Consider the following 12,610-nt stretch of genomic DNA (forward strand, 5'->3'; position numbering starts at 1 on the left):
AGCCATTGACGCACGGATGTTTTGACGGCCTCCTCATCTTCAAAATGAATCCCACAATGAGCTTCTTTTAGTGGCCCGAACAGATGGAAGTCTGATGGTGCCAGGTCAGGTCTGTATGGGGGATGAGGCAAAACTTCCCATCCAATTTTGACAATCTCGTCAGAGGTGTGACGAGTGGTGTGTGGTCTTGCATTGTCATGCAAAAGAAGAACATCTGCCATTGATTTTGTTGGGCGAACTCGCTGAAGACGTGCTTTAAGTTTTTTGAGGGTTGTGACGTATTGAACAGAATTTATTGTGCATCCCTGCTCCAAAAAATCAACCAGAATCACACCCTCTGTATCCCAGAAAACTGTTGCCATAACTTTCCCTGCCGATCGCACAGTTTTGAATTTTTTCTTCCTCGGCGAGCTTGTGTGACGCCACTCCATTGACTGCCTCTTTGATTCGGGTTCAAAAAAATGCACCCATGTTTCGTCCCCGGTCACAATTTTTTTCAGAAACTCATCTCCCTCCAAACGGAAGCGCTGCAAGTGTTGGGAGGCTATTGTTTTCCTTGCCTCTTTATTCTGATCGGTTAACATTCTTGGAACCCACCGTGCACAAACTTTTGAGTACCCCAATTGTTTAATAATCGTGATCACACTGCCTTTACTAAGAGAAATAATGCGACACACTTCATCTGCAGTCACCCGACGGTCACCACGAATGATGTCATCAACTTGGTGAATGTTGTGTGGAGTCACTGCACTCACCGGCCTGCCGCTCCGCTTTTCGTCAGTCAACGGTGTTTGCACTTCAGCTTCCTTACAACGACGAACCCATCGTCTAACAGTGCTGACATCCACTGTCACAACACCATACACCTTCTTCAGTCTTTCATGAATGCGTATGGGCGTTTCACCTTCTGCATTCAAGAATTCAATCACACAACGCTGTCTCAAACGAACATCGATGTCGGCCATCTTACAAACTTCTGCTGTGCTGCCACCTGTTGACACAGAAAGTTACTACTGCAGTGGATTGCAGAAGAAGGGTTGAGGAATGGCGCCAAATTCAAATTTTTCACTTAACTTAATTTTTTTAAGTAGAAAAAAAATGGGAGGCATTACTTTTTGACCGACCCTCGTATTACACGCGGCAAAAGGAGATCCAACACGATATTGGGAGGTATTCCGTGACTTTAGTCACCTCAGTGTATGGTGAGTCTTCTGGCGAACTTCAGATTTTGCTAACTTTTGGATACCGCCCTGCACTTCGTGTTCGGGTGTAGCTGTGACAGCCGGCTGGGCGGTGGTGGGTTGTAACCTGTGTCGTAGCAGAGGCTTCGGCGGGCTATGAATGGGTGTGGCGTGTTGTAGGTGTTGTAGCTAATAGCTGCGGCCCGCTTGGCCTCAGGTGTGGCTGCCGGCGGCGGCGGCGGCAGGTGTCGCGTGCGGGGGCGTGTCGACCCCGCCCCCGCGGCCCACCGCGTCGCCGACTCCGCCCCCGGGCCTGGTGCCGGCGGCAGCCGCCCTCGCGATACGGCCCCGTCTGCCGCAGCTGGCGGGGGCGGGCAGCTGCGAGGGGGCGGCCGCGGCGGCGGCAGCGGCGGCGGCGGCCGGCAGCTCCGGAGGCGGCGGGGGCGGCCCCGGGGACTTCCGCGACGGACGGCGCGCGTCGGACGGCGGGCTGGTGGCGGGCGGCGGCGGCCCGCTGGGGGCGGCGCTGGGGCTGGCGGCTCGCGCCGGGGGCGTGCCCGAGCTGCACGGCGCGCTGCGCTGCCGCTACCGCGAGCCGCTGCCCAGGGCCGACCGCGACCGCGCCGCCAGGGAGCGCCTGGGGCTGGCCGCCGCCCCGCAGGGCCAGGGGCTGCAGCACCAGCTGCTCGCCTCGCGCCTCCTGCACTCCCGCAGGCTCCTGCTGCAGACCATGCACGCCAAGCACCAGGTCAGTCGCTACCCAGTACGTGGTCACCAGTGGCTAATGATGTCACCAAACTCTTGTGGTGGCATTTCTTTCCTATCTTCAGCCCTCGTCTGTTCATCCCTTCTTCACTCCAGTCTCATTTCTTCCCGTCACTCAGTTCTCCTTTCATTTCATTCATTCAGTCCCGTATTTGTTCGGACCCGCCGTCTTTTCCCCGTTCCTGCGGTGTTTTCCCTGTTCCCGCGGTCCTGTGTTCTGTTCCCTATTTGAACATTCAGTAATTCATTCCATAGTTAATTTACTTATTCATTCGTTAGCTTACTATTGACCGACTGACTCATTCATTTGTTTTGCAAGTGATTGATTGATTTGTTTACTCGTTTGTTTACCTGTTAATTTTGCAGATGATTGTTTGATTTGCTCATTTGTTCTGCAAGTAAATGTTTCCTGACTTCATTCATTCGTATTTCAGTTCATTAACTGCTTAAATCATTCATTCAGTTATGCATTTTTTCTTGGTTCGTTTATTCATTCGTCCATTCATTCATTAATCCATCCATTCATCCATCCCTTGATTCCAGATCTAAGTTACCTCTTCAGGCTTTGTTCTGTGCTAACAGAATATGCATTTCAAGGTGTTGGAGCGTCTTCCATTTAGTCTTGATCTCGACTGTCAGATTTCCAACTGTTTTGACCACTTAAGACTGGAGGCTGTATGTTCAGCCTCGATTCAGAGGAGACGCCTTTAGCCTAGGTACCTGCACAACAAAAATACAAAATAAAAAATATCTTTGTTTTCGTTGTATAGTGCGATCTTGATTGTAATCTTGAAAAGCGTGGATGCTGTTACTTTGTATGGATATTTTTCTATCTGTTTCAATGAACAGCTGATACGCATAAAGTCATCATTCATCTCTCAAACCTCACATCCAAATCCAGTGATGGCTGTTCAGACACATGGAACTTAATTTGGCAGAACCATTTAAGACTTTTATATGGCTCATAAGCGGGATTTAGGCAGTTCGAAGTGAGTTTTATCTTGCTGGCAGCTTGTTTCTCCATAAATCAGTAACAATGTCACAGCTATGTCACACTGTCATAGTGAACGTTTCAATGGGAAATTCTTTTTCTTTTTCCTGCATGTCTTAGCCATTTGCCTGTTGGTTGAAATTATTTTCATCTTTCCGTGTCTTCCTTGGCCTTAGGAATTATTTTTTGCCCACTGGATGGTAACTCATTATTAATTTTGGTACTCCCCTGTCCTCCATTCTTGTTACGTAGTCCTTCCAGTTGTTCCTGTATTCCTTAATGTACTCATTTAATCTTTCCACTCCCAGTTCTCATCTGATGTCAGAATTCGTCATCCTGTTAGACAGTGTGCAGCCAGCTACTCTTCTTAGGAATCACATCTCTGATTCTTGTATTCTTCGCTAATTTCTTTTTATTACTGTCCACAGCTCACTTCCGTATGCAATGAGTGGTACCGACAAAATTTTATGGAACTGAAGTTATTTCTTACGTTAGTTCTGAAGGCTATCAGATTGTTCCGTTACCATTATTAAATCTTTCTAATTGCTTTTGTATTTCCATTTCTATCATAAATGCTGCAGTATTACCAAAGAAGTTGAACTGATTACTCTATTTGTTTTATGATCATTTCTTCATATTTTGCTGGAAATTGGCTCATGACCCTAAATACCATAACTTTTGTTTTCTTTGAAGGTACTAGTACATTATGTAACTTAGCTGTTTAGGACTGTACCCATCATTGTAGGCAATATAAATTAACAGCAAAATAGAGCTATTATTCAAATAAGAGTTTTTGTTTAATTTTTCTTTATAATCTAATATCATGGATTGTCATAAAATACAAACTTACAAACAATATGCTATAAAAAGAAACAATAATTTAAAATAAGAAGTGGCAAACGAATTTTTTTTTTTTTCACGTTTCATGAAGTCGTGAATTGTATAATAAAATGTTAGACTTTGATAACAACATTAAATGCTGGTTTATGGGCCTGTAATTCAAATTTATTGAACCTGAATATGGCCACTCGTGTATCAATGAACCGAATACTTGGAGGGAGGGAGAGAGAGAGAGAGAGAGAGAGAGAGAGAGAGAGAGAGAGAGAGAGAGAGAGAGAGAGAGAGAGAGAGAGAGAGAGAGAGAGAGAGGGGGGGGGGGATGATGCCGATGATGAAAACAGTCATGGTAAATTTGGTAATGTTGTTCTGATAAATTAGAAAAATGTCTCATTTATTTTCTGCCTTACACCCAGTAGTAGTAGTAGTAGTAGTAGTAGTAGTAGTAGTATAGTTCATAGGTGTTTAATCGGACGTCTAAAACAAAAACAAAGAAATTAAAGTCACGTAACATGATATGGAAAATGCGAAAAACCTATGAGGATATGTTACCAAATGGCAGGCATTTTAGAAGCCACAATCTCGGATTCAGTTAGTAATTTTAAATGGAAAGGAGTCATGCAACATATCAGACAGGTATACGATTACATGAGAGGAACAGCAGTGTTTTTTTTTTTTTTTTTGATCATAGCTTCATTGACTGTCAAGTTACGTCACGTTTTTTTACACAACGAGGCAAGTGCTGGTGATAACACGTAAAGGCTGTAAGGTGTTCAGCACCTTATAAGCCTGTTACCAGTACATTTACTGGAATGTGAACAATAGCATCAACTGTCAGCAGTATACAGCTGACCCCAATTTCCTATTATTGATTGTTATAGAATGATCCAAAATGGTGGTTGATGTTGCTTCATCCTTACTTGTTTTAAGGCACTCAGCTTCCAGTTTGGCAGAGCAAGTTTCATGGAATATTGTGAGAAGTTTCACAGTCGTACTGAGGGTAATAGGTGATACGTCTGGGTGGCAACAGCTGAAACTCTGCGGGATAGGTGCTTCTGTCTCCTGTTATCAAGAAGATCCAATACGTTTGTTAATGTGATCAGCTTTCGCGTGATCTGTAATGAAAAAACAGTAGTCGTGACACAAGAATGCTCCAATGCTTCCAAAATTTTACGTCTTCCTTTCACACTGTGTGGCTCTTTAGTGAATACAGGAGGGAGTAATAGACGCTGTTCATGAGTAGAGAATTCAAATATTGATGTATTGTACATCTATCATCAAATAGTAAAAAAATACATAACTTTGTTGCTGTAGTGGCAGCATCAGTTGCAAACTGTAGTTTCGAATGTAGAGGTATATATGTATACACAAGATTTATAAATCAGCCACTCTTCATTACAATGTCTATTCAGATAATGTCAAGCCTTGGCCACTACGAAAGTCTGTAAATTTTATTCATCTCACAAACACACAAAAATGGGGTTAATATATGAAAGTTCAAACTATGCTTGCACCTCCTTGGCAGCAGCTTAACTGTCTGTGGCAGCGCCCTCGTGCTGCAGTGTTGGCTGTAGGAAACAACCAGATAATAACCAATACCACACAAAATGGCCAGCATGTTGGTAACATAGCCTCACATTTTACCCCTCTCCAAGCTCTTACTACTTCATATAAGATTTATTTTGATTCGCCTGTTATGTATTAGAAATGTGCTTCCACACTTATGGACTACCCTGTGGTAGTGCCACTGTGCTTCTGAGAAGAAATATAGTAACAAAAACATCGTGTGTATACAGGAGCCACTCGTTCCGAGGACACCGCGTGCCCACGGTCCGGTGCTGAGGCAGGCGTCGTACAAGATGGCCGTCCAGCAGGCACCGTTGCTGCCCCCGCTGGAGCCGCCCCCACTGCCGCTGGCCGACGACTGGCGCTCACTGCCCGGCTCGCTAGCTGCTGCCTGCTCACTCGCAGACTCCCAGGTACCGGCAGCGGCCAGGCCGACAGCCGGCCCGTAGTACTGGAACGTACTGTGCCGTACCGCTCTGGTGACGGGCTCCCGTGCTCGCAGTTTGCTAGTTGTAGTAGTAGCGTTGACTCTTGTGTAGCCTGCAGAGTGAAGTGGTGAGCAGAATGTTTTCCTAGCGGCTCACATAGACAGTAGCTAGAACAAATAACTTGCTTGATTCAGTACTTACGATATCACCACTACACACAAGAGAGTGCCCCCAATAGTGTGTCTACCACGAAAGACTCTGTGCCTTGAAAGGTAGCTCCGCAGAAATACAGAACACAACTATCACAAACAAGTACAGTAAGAAGAATTTGTGGAACTGTAACAGTGTTCATTTAATGTTGTGCAGTCAAGCAGTCATTGGGACTCTTTCAAGTGATGTAACAAGTGCACACAAATAAAGCTCATAAGAGCTGAAAATTTTTAGAGGCATAGCACAAGGTAGTGTAATGAAGAGCACTACAGAGCATCTGTATTGGATGTTAGTTATTCACAGTCTTTAGTTCTGGAATGTTATTTCCTTACTATCTGTTAGCACCAGATTTCATAGTTTTTCCAACAAGGCTTACTTTGAAAAGTTGGCTGCAGCTATTCTAACATACATGTAACAGAAAAATAAAGTTACCCTCGTCTAATACTTAACAATAAAGAGTTCATAATTCATTATATGAAATAAAAACTACTAGGGAAGATATGCATGTTAAAAATTTTACAAAACGTGTTTTAGTGTGTGTGACTGCAGGGACATATTGCAAAATTGTAAGACAACCATAGTGGTTGAAATTGTTTTTAAAATACAATTTTCAAGCGAAGAAGAGTTAACAACAACATAAACAGTGAGAAAATGACTGAAATGAGGATCTGAAAAATGAAAATAGCAGTGAGAGGACAGGTTAGTGTGCACATGCATGTACACAGACTGTGCATGTCAAAATTATACCCAGAACAATGGAAATGTAATTAATTGCTATTAAAAGCAGCCTTCATAGGAGATGGGGTAGTTAAAGGTTAAGTTAATAATTTTGATTGCTCACTAAATTAGTAGTAAAGAAACTTTCATGTGCTGGAGGCAACACTCCTAAATCTGCTGCTCCATCCAGAAAATGGCAGAAGAAATGCTTTCCTATTCCGATGGGACTGTTTCTTGATAAAATTTCTGACCTGTTTAAATTTCATGGCATATCTGCGAGTCATACTGTGAACAAAGAGAAATGCTCACTTTAACTAGCTGGGAGGTTTCGCCTCCCTTGGTACATGCATTTGCTATTCCAAAGTCTTTATGGCAAAATCAATATTGACGTCTGTCTCAAGATAATAATCCAAGGATGTAGGCCTTTTGAACAAATGGCAAGTGCCTCAAATCACACTAGTAGGCTATGGTGTCTTATCTGTACTGAAATCCCAGTTTAGGGCAAAATTCTCACATGTCATAGCAGGATATTTTTGTACGTTAGTGGGAAGTGTTAAGATGAAGTTAAATTTATAATTACTACTTTGGAGAATTTGTCTTGGGAGAAAATTAATTTTCTTTCTTTAATATCTTTTAGTTATTTCTTTTCTAGTTGTAGATTTGGATTTGTAGAAATCATTTCCCAAATATCCTCTTTACACTGTAATTTAACAATATACTCATTGACAGACTCTTTGTCCGTATTGCAAAAGTATACTGAAAAAGTGTCGCCATCATTGACGTCAATACAGATGTTTGATTTTTCTTGTGGAGATGTGTGCCTTGTGAATGTGAATCCCATATTCTCTCCACCTCACTGACATCCTTGTCCCTGCCATATGTGACATGGAGGCCCTAAACCAACTGAGGACAGGAGTGTCAAGATGCATGGCAAACCTCAGGAAGACACACATCTGCTGGTCTGCAAAAACCTGTCCAATCCTTGCACCACAGGTCTTTATGCAGCAAGTGATAAGCTCATCAAAACCATGGAATTCTGGGGCTTGTGGTCCATGTAATAGAATACTATAGGTATCTTGCTGCATTGTGTTACTACTTTCAGTATCTTGTATTGCTGCACTGTACTTTCATTTATCATTTTGCATTTTAATTACTTTGCATACCTAAGTCCTGGACATGTATAATAAACAAACTTGTCCCTTTCTTCTGTTGTTAAATGAGCTATTTTGCTTCAGAGTTTTTCAGAGACTTTTTTGTGTTCAGATGTTGCCCTTATAACTCAACCTTTTGCTTTTGAATACCTTACTGTTATTTCATGCATTTTTTTCCCTCAAGTGGCGTTCTCTTTACATCTGCAGCAACACTGTCATGTAGCACTTCCAGAACGTATAGCCTGTCTTTGATTTTTGTCACTTCTTTTTCCCATTCGTTATGAGTGACAGAATTTCATATAATGCTACATTTTCAGCAGTGCATCAAACATGTTATTTTCTCTCGAGGTGATAGTACTAAAGTCATTGCCTAGTTAAAAGTTTGACTTCGTTTTAAAACTTCCCTCTAATCTACACATCTATTCTGCTGCCATCAGCATCCTGTAACGAAAAGTATATCATATATAGTTTTTTATTCAGTCATCCGTTTTATGTAATTTTGGACTGACTTACAGTTGTAAACTTGCGTTACCTGTTGAAGTGTGAGGTAGTGAAACATTGCTAGGATGAAATTTGTAATCATTCATTAGAAAAGAAACAAATAAATGAAAACAAGCCTTGGGAGAAATTGGATTCGTGCAAGTTCACTTGTAGACATCATTTTTTGTTCCTCCCAAAAAATACATAATTATTTTGAAAAATATACTTTTTGAGATATTGTATATGTGATTTAAGTACCACCATAGAAGTTTTCTTGATTTTGAGAAAAAGTGAACTTCTTAAAAGTTGGCACATTCTACTTCGTGTGTGATGTTTTTCGTTACCTGTGTGAGCATGAGATGTGAGAAACCTACTTTTTGCTATCATAAGACTATTATGATGTACAATAATACAGTTTGCTGATTGATAGTTTTGTAATATATGCTTAAATATAAATTATTAATTTTCAATATTAGGTAAGTGTTTTTTAAAGTAATGCTCTAACATAGTTTGTTGCTGTTTTGTATTTACTTAGAGAGTGAAGACCTGATTTAACATTAAATACACCAAATAAATGCAAACTTACAATTTTTTTAATGACTATACATACTATTATTTACTTAATGTGATACTGCACCAATAAAGATCATTAAACGCACACTCGTGATAATGAACTGGACAGAAAAGTTTCCCAGTCAATACAATACACAAAAATATAGAAGAGATTTGGGTTGTTTTATTGGCAAAAGAAACAGCACAAATGAGGAAGAATGAATTCTAAATTGACATGATATTCCCGGAAAACATCAGAAATATTTGCAGGAGTAGGTGCATGTAGACATAAATTTAAAGGACAGTAATTTACAGTTTAAAAGTTTAATGCACATTTTATTAGTTTTTATAGTAAGTGTGAGTAATTTGTGTTAAATGGGTTCAGACAGATTTGTTAAGACACATGTAACTGCTTCATGTGAAAATTTAAGTATACAGTGAAAAACATTTGCTAGTTGATTTATGTGTGTATCCTGTAAAAAATATTAAAAAGCACTAATAGTAAGTAATGGCTAGTACCATCATTAGTAATTTTTGTTGTGGAAATTGTTACTCAGTATGAAATGTTTATACCAAAGAAGCAAGGGAACTTGGTAGAAAGAAGTCATAGAATAAAAAAAACACATGTATTTCTGCTTGTGGAAAGACTGAATTGTCATACTACAGAGAATCCTATTTTTAAAAAAGGGATAAAAGTAGTGTAATGATTCAGGATAGAAGCACCAGTGTTAAGAGAGATTGTGTAGAACTCGAGAAGAAAAACTGTTTTGTTCTTTGTCCTTGTAATTCTTGAACATTTTAAAAATCCAGCTAATGGCTTTCAGTTAGAAAGTTATGCCTTAAACCTTAAGGGATAGTACAAGTAATTGGGAGCCCTCTTTTACAGTTTTTTAATTTGTAATATTTTTTATCTGTGTGGGTACATAGATTTAATATTTGATGGACAATAAAGTATTATTTTCCGTATTACACTTTACTTTCAAAATTTGATTTCCGACTTGCATTCTTAACTATTTAATTCTCTTCTGCATAACTTGAGGTCACTAAAGCAATTTTTTTAATCGTTTCAAAAATTTGGTGCTCATATCTGAATCATTAGACATGTGAACTCTATATTTGTCTTATGTTCAGAGTTTTGAGAATTAGCATGGCTTCAACTTTTATTTTTTATTTTTTTAATGGACTGGTGCTAATACTTATATCGGATTCTAAGCATGTGAGTGATTGGTTGTTTAGTATTTTTTCCTAGAGATGTGATAAAAGGTGCTTCTTCAGGTATAGTGGTTCCTATGTGTGGCTAATGGATTCTGTGAATCCGTTGTTTTTGAATCTGCATGTAATCTTACTGTAGCTAATTGTTCCTATAAGCAAGAATCACACTGGAAAATTTAGAACAAAATGGACTGCTAGTGGTTTCTTAATGCATGTAGACTTTGTTTGGTAATTTATTTACTTTTATAATAAGTTATTCAGAAATATTTATTTAAATTTATAGTTGTGATTCTCTTTGCAAGGAGTAATGTATGTCAAGTGGAATAGATTATGATTTGTATAATTATCTGCTTGTTATGTTACCAAAGTATACTTGTGTAAGATGTTTCCTAGATTTGAAGCAAAATAAAATGTTCAAAGCATTTTTACTTTCATGAGTGTAACTCGTGTTTATAATGCTGCACCCTTATTTTAATTTATGAAAATTCAAGAATGTGAGATATGGATACAGATTAGTGTTTTATTTACTCAGCTTTCTTTACCAATCCCCTGTTTTATTGGTAATGTATGAAGAGATATTTTTATGGAGATTTTCAAAATTATGGGAGAACTGCTCTCCTGCTGTCAAGATGTCCTTTTGCTAGATAAACATGACCGTATCAAGAAGGATCAGTGAAAATTTGTTTCATTAATGTTCTTGTTGTTATTTTGAGTTGTGGTGTTCAATGATATTGAAATGCTGATTATCTTAGATTACTTGGTATTTTATGCTATCAGTCGACTAGTGGACAGAAAGGAGAGAAAAGAGAAATGGTTCCACATAACAGACTGCGTACAATTTTTTTATGAAAATGATAATAATTGCATTAATCAGAGTAGATAATGATGCTTTTCTTCATAACTCACTATTGGAGTATCTATGGAGAGGGAAAAGGGACACATTAACAGACAACTGTGCAAGATATCTTTCATTATGTCACTTACATAGCTGTCCACATGTAACATCTTTAAAACATGCGAATAATAACAATACAGTCATGTGTGTAAACAGTGTTTGAAGCATGTTTATCCTTTGGAGTGATCATTTTGTGATATTATTCGTATATGAACATATTGGATTCGTCAACAGCAATGAAAAGTGTCAGCGTGCAAACATATGCCAAGACTTTCACATACTTCAAACTTAGATTCGTCTGTGAATAACACTTCAGATCATTGCTGCATATTGCAGTTCTGATGTTGCTGTGCTCACTGTGATTGTTCAACCTTATTTTGTTTGTGTGATGAAGGTTTATTGGCCGTAATGCACCCCTTTAAACCTTGTTCATACAGACAGCATTGCACTGTTGAAACAGAGATTGAAGCTGTTTGCATACTATTTGCTAATTCATGAATTTCACGTTCTGTGTGAGTCCTCTGACATTTACTCTGTACAGATATGAGTTTATCTTCCTTGTATGAAGGTTCTCAGGGTCTTTCAGATCGTGAAGCACTTGCTTTGGCACAAGTTTGTGTGAACCACTGCAATTTATACACCATTGTAAACTGGACTATGCCAACTTTTGTTGTTGTCCTACGAATAGCTTCCTTCTGCCCCATTAGGAGGAAATATGGTATGGACCTGGCCAGGAGTACACACACATTGCTAGATGTACGCAGTGTGCTGTAAACTAAAGTGAATTGATAGCAGCACAAACAGCAGAAGTAATAAGGCCTATTCAAATGGAACCATCTTAACTGAAGGCACATCAGTAACGTTGTGGATACTCTCCAGCACCTCTCAATGTGAACAACCAGACAAACACACAACCGATACTTAGTCTTTGCATATTTATAATTGTTTTATTATCAGAATGGGTATATGAAAGAATATTAAAAATGAAATCCTTGTTTTAGCCACATATCCATAGTTGTGACAGATGACTGAAAACTTTTGACAGGTAATGTACATAGCCATAATAATAAGTAAAGCAGATAGTAGACTTGAAATAATGGAAAATCCAGGATGGAATGTAACGATATTATGAAAAGATAGTGGACTTCAGTTCATTGGTAAGATACTGGCAGAATACTTACAAAATACATTGCTTTGGAAACAAGCAATGGAAAGTCTAGGGTGGAATAACAACAGTATGGAAAGAAGAGATGGAGGAGGTGTTGAGTTCACAGACAGATACAATGAAAAAGAATGTTAAAATATTAAAGCTCTAGCACACTGAGGCAGTGCCACATGTATGAGTTGTGCTTGTGTGAATTTGTGTGTGTTTTCGGAGTGCAGAAGAAAAACTTTAACTGAAATTTTAATATTTTAGCAGTCTTTTTATTGTGACTAACTGGGACTGAGCACCTACTCTATATGGTGAATAACAGTCTCTCCTTTACATATTGTTGCTTGTAAAACACTCATACAATACAGCACAGAATATTTCTCAAATGTGTGGGGACATACCATATACAACTGATGGGATACAGAATGTATACAATGGACAGCACCAGGGATCACATGTTGTGTCTTGGGAG

The 12,610-nt window shown here is 39.4% G+C and overlaps 1 protein-coding gene across 2 annotated transcripts in view; it reads left to right on the forward strand.

Annotated features, from left to right (window-relative positions):
* The window catches only part of LOC126291602 (serine/threonine-protein kinase SIK2-like), a 408,627-nt gene that overhangs the window by 346,545 nt on the left and 49,472 nt on the right, over window positions 1-12,610 (forward strand). Inside the window, exon 10 of one of the 2 annotated variants that reach the window (XM_049985138.1) lies at window positions 5,571-5,753. In XM_049985138.1, the coding sequence (XP_049841095.1) occupies window positions 5,571-5,753 (183 nt within the window). Of the gene's footprint in view, window positions 1-1,361; window positions 1,440-5,570; window positions 5,754-12,610 lie in introns of those variants that run through there. The other variant, XM_049985139.1, reaches the window with a different exon arrangement.

This window comes from Schistocerca gregaria, chromosome 9 (genome assembly GCF_023897955.1).
Source record: "Schistocerca gregaria isolate iqSchGreg1 chromosome 9, iqSchGreg1.2, whole genome shotgun sequence".
Lineage (NCBI taxonomy): Eukaryota > Metazoa > Arthropoda > Insecta > Orthoptera > Acrididae > Schistocerca > Schistocerca gregaria.